General features: G+C 43.2%; 1 protein-coding gene across 1 annotated transcript in view; it reads left to right on the forward strand.

Annotated features, from left to right (window-relative positions):
- Positions 1–7,377, forward strand: part of RTEL1 (regulator of telomere elongation helicase 1) — a gene marked incomplete at its 5' end in the record, with an annotated part of 35,164 nt that extends 27,787 nt beyond the window's left edge. Inside the window, 3 exons of the mRNA XM_008945573.1 lie at positions 722–898; positions 1,502–1,684; positions 7,346–7,377. Of these exons, the coding sequence (XP_008943821.1) occupies positions 722–898; positions 1,502–1,684; positions 7,346–7,377 (392 nt within the window). The remainder of the gene's footprint in view (positions 1–721; positions 899–1,501; positions 1,685–7,345) is intronic.
- Positions 7,378–9,319: the final 1,942 nt, after the last annotated feature.

Raw genomic sequence — 9,319 nt, forward strand, 5'->3', positions numbered from 1 at the left:
TGTCTATTGGGAAATGCTGCTGTTTGTTGTCTCTAGGAAATGACAATAAGTCTTCCACTGACCTTGAGTAGATGTCATAGTCTTATAGCCACATTTTTAGAAAAGAATTTCTTTTTCTGGCACATTAACTAGTCAGATTAATCTCTGCACAGTGCAGAGTGGGAGGGAGATGAGCTGTGGTGCTGTGAGTCATCACGTCCCCCTGAGCACTCTTCCTCACAGAGAGGGAGCTGGGATCTTCCCTGAGCAAGCATTTTGACCTCAGAAGACTTCGTGGTAGCATTGTCTGTGCTTGGCAGTAAGTCACAACTGGGATTTTTTGGAATGTTTGTGTATGTGTTGTGAATCCTTGTCAACCAAACAGTAAGAAGAAATTTCCTTTGAGGAAGTCTTGTCAGGTATTTTCTACATGCCTGGTTTCACTACATCAGTTGTCAGGTGGAGGGCTGGACCAGGTGTTTCTGCTGAGCTGTAGAGAATGTAAGAATTTCAAAGTAAGCTGAGATTCTTTTCTGTACTAAATCCTCATCTGTCTTCAGGCAATGAAACCCCATCATTACAAAATCAACCAAAACATCAAGTGTTCCACCAACCTGAAGATACTCAGGAAAAGGGCTGATATTGTTCAGCTTCCAAAGATTTTTCTGCAGGGAGTCTTCCACTGTCAGGCATATTTCTTTTCCCTTGCATTTGACCCTCTGTTTGTCTGTTTTTTTGGCAGGGTTTTACATGTTTGTGCGTCCTCATCACAAAGAGCAGTTCAAACAGACCTGTAAAAATTTGACTGGAATGGTCTGTGGAGAGGGAGAGAAGCAACTGCAACAGGAGGTGCAAGGGGAAGGGAACCCTCTGAGTTTGGAGAGCTTGTGCACAGAGGGAGAAAACAGCCATGCACAAGGTTGGGAGTGGACATTTGTCTCCAGTTTAGAAGCTGATTTATTCTAATGATGGGTGGTGTCCAACAGCTTTAGCTGTGGGCTAGAGCACTAGGTGTGTATAGAGGAAAATGAAAGCAATTGGCCATGTCCAAATTGTGTTGAAAACAAAACTAAGTGTATAATAGAAGACAATGGGAGATGGGGAAGGAAAGAAGGAAAAAATCTGTTAGGGTGCCATCTTCTTTAAACTGCCAAGTGCATTACAGGGGAAGGCAGAATTTTTGCATCTAGGTGGTGTGGGAGGAGTGGATAGAGATCTAGTCAGTCTAGGAAGAGTTTCCACTGAACTATTCCAGTAGAAAGGGTCCCTTTCAGTAATAATGCATGTTCTAGAATCAGAAACATCTGCAACCAAACAGTGTGGCATGAAAAAGTAGTTATTCAAACTGTGAAAAAGTAGTTATTCAAACTGTGGTTTTCTTCTTGTACAATAAGAACTTCCTGAACTTAGTGCTAATTGCTTTGTGGAGCCTGGGTATCATGTTGCACATTCTACTCTTTGTATAATGTTTGAGGTTGTTTTTTGGTTTGTTTTTGTGTTTGTTTGTTTGTTTTATAACCAGATGCAGCCACATCTAAAGGTGACATGCCAGAGAAAATTCAGAGGAAGATTTCCTCCTTCTGCTTCACCCAGAAAAATGAACCTGAATTCCCAAAGACCCAAGTACCCAAGGAAGCCAGTAAAGTGAGAGCCCCCCCAGGCTCTGGAGCTGTGCCCATCTTCCCCTTAGAGATGGAGCCAGAGTGTGGTAGGTATAGGTGAGGTTTTGGATGCAATCTCTAATGCTCAGGAATAAAGATGAGAAGTGGGAATTATGCTGGTGGTCTGTTAAATGATGACTAGCTCAGGCCTGCATTTGTTCAGGGGCAAGAATAGTGAGTGTGGTTTGCTAAGCAGAATTTGTGCTTTCTGCCTCTTGCATGTGGTCTCTCAAAGTACTTCTTTATCACAATGGTGTAATAAATTTACTGAGAACTTAAGGATTTTTTTGGGGGACAACTTCCTAGTAAAGCAAGGATATAACCTCAGATTCTAAATGGGGATCTGAAGCTCTGAGACACTGAATAAGGCAAGAGGGCCAGGTATTGCACTGGTGAGGTAGGTTGTGAAGCTCATGGTCATTTTTTCTGGCCTGCACTGGAGCCAGGTATGCTAGGAATCAGCTGTAAAATCCTCATGCATTTAGTCATTTCCTTCCTCTCTTTCTCTTCCCCCTCTCCCTGCCCCTCTCTGTTCTAGGAAGATTCCAGTGCTCTAAGTGCAAATCTGAGGATGATGTGCCTTTTAAATGCCCATTATGTGACTTCACTTGCTGCAAAACATGCTGGGAGCAGTCCTTAAAGGTTATCTTGATTATTCCTTTCAGTTTTACCTGAAACTGCTGGTGAAATTTGTGCTTTTCAGGGGAACCATGTGGATAGCCCTTGAAACAGTTCCTCTTTTTAGAGAGAAAACACTCAAATCCCAGTGGAAGATTTGTCACTTGTTTCATTGTTTTCCATGTTCTGTGGTGTGACTGGAGACACACCTCTGCCTTATGCTCTGCATTTCACACCTTTGCATCTTCTGAGCTGCCTCTGCATGTTTTGCTGTCTAGAACTACACAGGAAACAAGTGGAGTCAACTTGAAAAAGAAAGTTTATTTTTTTTACTTCTGAACCTTTTTTTTCTTGCTTAGTTTCTTATTTTTTTCCCATCTAAAAACCTCCTGTAAAGCACTGTCATGAGATGGGACAAACCAGGAACAGGCTGCCAGGGCAGTGGTGGAGTCCCCACCCCTGGAGGAGTTCCTAAGCCCTGGAGATGTGGTGCTGAGGGACACAGGTCCATGGAGACCTGGCAGTGCTGGCTTAAGGATTGGACTCTGTGATCTTAAAAGTCTTTTCTAACCTTAATGATTCCATGATTCTAAATTCATGCTTTAATATCTCATGTGTTCCCCTGTCCTCTGATTTTCCTGGCTGAGAAGACTGGTGGTTGAAATTCCTGATGTAAGAGGCTGGAATTGATCCTATAGTGCATGTGTTTGGTAGCATCTTACCCAACATTTGATTTGACAGCGAGGGATTAATAATTGGTGACCCTGAATGTGGAATTTTAATACAAGAGTTGAGTGGTTTCTAAACATTCATAGGTGATGAAGGTGGCTACTAAACAAGGGAGCTCAGGAACCTACAAAAACAGTACAAGAGGAGAAGAAATTTCTTCAGCCTGGGAATCTATAAGCAAGTGCAAAATAATCAGTCATTTCAAGATCCAGGGAAAGGTCTTTTTCTCAGAAAGAAGACACTGGATTATGTCAATTAAGTGTAGAAAATAAGCAGTATAATGACATCCAAGTAAAATATAATGACTAGGACAGACTTGGTCCAAGAGGAATGTAGAATAATGTCCAGACTGATGTTCTTAGGCATGTATCTGCTAGAGGGAATTCAGAATAGCTGTCCAGCTGAGCTTCATCCTCAGTCTGCTGTGCTGTATTCCTTGAAAAACATTAAAATCCAGAAGTGTTGGATTATAATATATATATAAGAAAGTACAAGACAGACAGAGGAAAGCATCTCATGGTTGCTGCACATCAGGCAGTCAAACCAATTGCCTTGAACAGATGTTAGCTCTGAATACTCATTTTTCCTTTCATGCCAAAGTCCAGTGGGGATGCAGAGCTGGCAGTCAGCATGCTCTGCTCCAGAGAGACTCCAGCAGAGCCATGCCAAGAATTTTACTAGCACGTGTTTGTGATCTCTGCTGCCTGAGACTTGAGTTAAAGAGCAGAATGAGCTCCCTGGAGAGGTTTTCTTTTGTTAGGCAAGCATTTGTTATCCCACAGGGTGGTTAGGTTGTCATCTCAGCTCATAAAGCTTTATCTTACGTTTGGGGAAAAGCTCCCTCCTTTTTCCCAGTGAGTTGTAACTTTTATCAGCCTAAGAATCCACAAAATTACAACTGGTCTGTAGCCAGCAATTTTATTGCCCTGTTCTTTGAGTTTTGTCTTGAAACTGGTAATTCTGAGATGTGGTTTTCTTCTTAATCTCTGAGTTAGTGTGTGTTTCCATAGCTTTCAGATAAATGACAGAGCCTGTTTAACCTAAATCTATTTTAACTCTCCCCTTTATTTGGTTGCACATCTCTTGGACTGGAGATTAACCTAGTCAGGTCTACCAGGTTAGATTATTTCAGATTCAGGTACTTGAGTGCAGCCAAGGTGGTGATGAGGCTGGAAGGAAGGTCCTGTGAGGAGGGCTGAGGACTCTGGGCTTGTCCCATGGGGAGAAAGGAGCCTGAGGGGGTGACCTTAAGGCTCTGTGCAGGGGCAGGGAGAGGAAGGTGCTGAGCTCTTCATGGAATCCAGTGGCAGGAGGTATGGGAGCAGTTCAGAGCTGGCAGGAGGTTCAGACTGGATATCAGGAAACATTTCTTTAGCCAGAGGGTGCTGAAAAACAAACAGGCTTCCTAGAGAGTTAGTCAGTCCCCCAGTGCCCTTAATCATGTGTTTTAACTTTGGTTCAGCTGAAACGTGGTGAGGCAGTTAGACTAGATGATCAAGGTAGGTCCCTTCCAATTGGAGGTATTCTTTCTGTTCTCTTCAGACAGCTGATGAAAAACCACGTGTGGGGAAATGAGTCACTCCCAGTGGGTCATTTATTCATGACTTTTCATATTTGCAACTTACCTGAATAACCTTGCTAGTCACAGTGAAACTTCATCCCACATTGGCCCACATGGTAGCAGGGGAAAAAAAGTCCCTGTTTGTCTAAGTAAGGTGAATCAGAGTTTTGCTCCATGGGGACCATACCACAGCCCTGGGAGGTGGATACAGTCTTAAACAAGATCAGGAAAAACAGATACAGTTTGGAGGAAATCAGAACATAATAGTAGATATACTGAGTCAGAGTAAAGGTCTGTCCCACCTACCATTCCATCCCTGCCAGTGGCCAAAAAAAGATGACTAGGTAGGAAAGAAGAACATGGCAAGCATGAGTGATGATTCTTACAGGTGATATCCCTGTTCCAAATCTCTTCTTAGCACAAAAGCTCCCTGAGCCAAAGCTTGCTTCTGTGGATTAAGAAACCCCTGGAGCATTTCTCTCTCATCATCTGATTCCCTTTGAACACAACTGACCTTGGCATCCATTCCTTCAGCAGGCACTTCCACAGCTTAGCCAAGTGTTACAGGAAGAACCATCTCTATTTTTGTTGTCATTTTGCTTCTTGCTAGTCCAGTTTAATGCCACACTTTAAGAAGGACAAAATATTCTTCCAGTTCTCAAGCAAATGAGCTTTGGATACCCTGTCCTTCATTAAATGCACCTTTGGAGGTGTTGTGTACCCCAACAGTGGGATCCATCTGCATCCTCCATGGGCAACACACACCAAAGTCCTTATTCCTGAGAATTATATTCTTTTTCTTGCTCTGAACAACAGACTGTTGCACGTGGGGCATGTAAGAATGTTCTCACCAGCTGAGACCTTTCACTCTACTGTGCCAAGTGCCTCCAAGGCTCAGCAGGATTGACTTTCTGTTGCCTTTGTTATGGAGAACATGAAACCACATGGTCTTGGTCACCTTTTCTAACCTTATTTAGGACATTTCTGGTGGTGGATGTTCTCACTCTACAATAATGTTAGCTTGCTTATACAGTTCAAGTGTAGAAAAGTCAAATGTTTTGTAGTTTGGGCTATTGAGAGACACTTCTCCCAGTGATGAGCCAGAACTGTTCTACTCCAGTCACACAGAGGAGCAGGAAGAACAGCCTGGTTGAGAGCACAGGATTGCAAACAGGAAGAAGATTATTCCCTATTTCTCTGAAACCAACCCTAGAGGAACCATCTCCTTCCATCCCCATTCCCACCCATGGGCTGGTACAGACCATTGGCTCCATTCGTGGCTGTGGTAGGGGCACCTTTACCAGCAGGAAATGAGCAACCACCTCTGTGGTGTGTGAGCTCTGAACTCTCCTCAGATGGCATTGGGCTTTGTCACCACTGACTGGGCTGGATTGGAAAACTCATCTTCTTCTCTTTGCTAACAAGTTACTCACTACATTTCTTCAGCTGAAAAGCACTTTGGTGTTTCTTGTCCTCTGAGGAAGTGACTAACCACCAATAACTTGGGATTTGGAAATGGTCATGACTTTTTTCCTGATTTTTTTTTTTTGTTTTCCTGAAATGGTGATGGAGAAGTGGTGAATAATGTTGGAAGGTTGTAGAAGCTTTTGGAGGAGCAGGCAGAGTTCCCTGGAGCTGGAGGGGTGTTGGAGGGATTGGTGCTGGTGGACGTTGAGTGATCTTTGGTGCGTTGGGGAAGCCTCAGAGGGACCATGGATGTGGACTCTGCTCTTGGCTTTCATTTTCTGTGCAGAATCTTGCTGCTCTTTGGTGTTTGAGTGCATCATTTATTCCTGCTCTTTTTGGTCTTCCAGAAAGACTGAGTTCTCATTTGGACTATATAAACTGGGGAAATAATACACAATTTCACAGTTAGATATTCCACTTGCAATGTTCAGGGCTCTTTGACAAATCTCTGCCTGCTGGGAGGTGAAGTTTTTCTCTCCCCCTCCACTGATGATGTTTCAGTGGATGTTTCTAGAATCAGAATGTGAGTGCCTGAACCTGCTCTGGAGTCTCCATCCTTGGTCACAGTGGTTTAACTTCTGGTCTGTAGGAAGCCTGCACAGTGCCACTGGTGGAGGGAACCATCATTGGAGCCTCCTGGCAATTTTCTCCCAACTCATTTAAAGTTTTTTGTCACCTCAGTTTTGAAAAATAAAAGTAGTTCTACCAGTAATTTGCAAGATATAAAAAGAACAGTGGGGGCTCATCTGCAGGACAAATGGCTGAGGGCTAGGCTTTCAAATTGAAGATCAGTGAAGAAATAACCTGAAACCTGGGTGGGGGAATGGTTGCCTCACAGACCCAGTCTTCTAATAACTGAGAAAGGTGTGGAGTGGATGAAGAAATAAATGTATTGGGTTCCTCTGCAGAACTCTTGGTCATGACCACACTTCTCACCGATACCCTGGCATGCCCAGGAGGTTGCTTTCTACTCACTGCCACAAGAAGCAGTTCAGGGAACTGATCTTGGGGGATTTACTAACAGCAGCTGCACCTGCACTTCACAACAGCTCTCACAGGCTCTCTATTTCCTTGTTCCTGGGTTTTAGTCTTCCAGACGTGCCATAGTTGTAATTAATTTGAGACAACTGCTGTAAAGTTTGCTTCTACTTCACTGGGAGGGTTTTTTTCCTCCTTTATCACTAGCAGTTCAGTAACTGCCTGCACGGGAACACTGAGAGCCAACAGAATATGTTGGGGACTGTCAAATGAGTGGTGTGGCTCATAGCTGGGCAGTTGCAGGCTTGGTAGAGAAATTTAGTGTGTTCTCTTTGTTCATTTATGGATACAGATGGTGAAGAAGTGCCCAGGGTGCCACAGTGACGTGAAGAGGCAGCGACTGATCCAAGTCTTCTTCTGGTCATAGTCTCACTGACAGAAAAGGCAAGTGCTTGGTGTCAGCAGGGGAAGGGGCCGTGCTCTGGCTCCTGAGCTGAACAGGAGTGAGATGAAGGTTCCTTGAAATACCTTTGATCTTTGGCTCTGGATTATGTGTTGTGAACCCACAACGTGTCATTTCTTCCTGCAAAGATCAAGTCTGAAAGGTCTCTGTCTTCACCCACTGGCAGGAGACAAAGAACACTGGCCTCTGCTGCAACTCAGAAGGTTGATTTTTTCATTTTAGCCTGTAAATTTTACTGTGGCCACTCTCAGGCCTCAATTTAATATCCTGGAGGCAGCTGTCATTCATGGGCCCCTCGGGTGATGCCAGATCCTGGAAGAACCCTGGGAAGCAGTGCTGGAGTGGAACAGAGCTGGCCAAACGAGGGGGCAGGAGTGGGTCCTCACCCCACACTGCTGTTCCTGGAGGAAGTCCTTCTTACTCACTGTTCCAAATAGCAGAAGATGCTGAAAGGATGATTTTCAAAATATAAATTCCAGTGGTTGGCTGGTGAGTGTGAAAACTCCCTTGCATCTGCTGGGCATCCCAGAGCCTGATCCCTTCCATCATGCTGAGGTGGTTTTGAACTGTGCTTCTAAGGAGGCTTGATCTTCTACTCAGCCCTGGTACTGCCATTGTGCCTCTTGTCTGGTGCTTATTCTCCAGTAAGAAAAAGGAACTAATTGATTTTAAACTTCAAAATAAATCAAGTTAAATGGGTTAAGAAAAAAATTCCTTAATACTTCCACTCTCTGTGAGTAGTGGATGGTAAGTGGTTAACCTGAAAAATTGTGTCAACTTTACATCTTCACTAACCACTGTAAATTAAACTAGAAATAAAACCTTTTTTGGCTTAATTGGGTTTTGTTGAGGGTTCTTTATGGTTGTTTGGCTTTTTTGTTAATTAGATACAAAACCATTGGGTATTGAGGCCCAGGGGTCCTGGTAGGAATAAGAGGAAAGTTTTATACCCTGGGATTTTTGACATTTGCATGTTTTTGACCCAAAAAAAAAATGGGCAAAGGATTGTGTTCTTACTTGCTAATCAGTTTGGGGTTTCCTCTGATCAGAGAGACTTCATGTAGCATAAGTTTTCAGAATTTTCTGGGAGAAGATACTCTTTCATCATTTGAAGGGTGTGTTTTAACAGCCTGTGGGTGCATTTCCCACCAAAAGGATTTTCAAAAATTTTATATTAATAATTGATAACTGAACACTGAAAAGCGAGCTGCAAATGAATAAAAATTTCAAAGGTTCTTATTTCCCCTGGTTGTAGAATTCAAACCTGGTGTCACTTCATATCTCAGAGTTGCTGGGGTGTTGGTATTCACTGAGGAATTTCTGTTCTCAGCTTGGAATCCACTTCACATAGAATCCCCATTTAAATTGCATTAAAGTCTTGGAATAACTTGTCTGTGATCAAGCAGGGGCTCACTGCAGTCAGGCTGTGAAGAACAAGGAAAGTGATGTTCTGAAATGGGGGTGAGACAGGAACTTTCCATACTTCATTAACTCAGAAACAATGAAGATTTAGACAGGAATTAGTCATTTTGGGCTAGCATATATTCTGACAAGTCTAAATCTGGGGATGATTTTTACCTTCTACCTGTTCACTGCACTACTGATAGCAGTTTAGATTCTGAAAACAAGAATCAATAATGCAGAGAAAGTCCTAGAAAATGGAAATGTGAGTGGGGAAAATGACAGAAAAATGTCTGTTATATATATTTTGCTAAAATGAATAGAAAAAGGGCTGGAGCAATGTTGTCTAGAAGGCAGGAGTGTTAAACTCTTGTCCTTCAGAAGGACTTGGAGCTCCATAGTTGGTTAATGATGGTAAATGATGGCAGAGCTGTGTTTTGCTGGGCTGGATTCCTGCCAGCA

The sequence above is a fragment of the Merops nubicus genome, unplaced genomic scaffold, assembly GCF_000691845.1.
Source record: "Merops nubicus isolate BGI_N331 unplaced genomic scaffold, ASM69184v1 scaffold10968, whole genome shotgun sequence".
In the NCBI taxonomy this organism is placed as follows: Eukaryota; Metazoa; Chordata; class Aves; order Coraciiformes; family Meropidae; genus Merops; species Merops nubicus.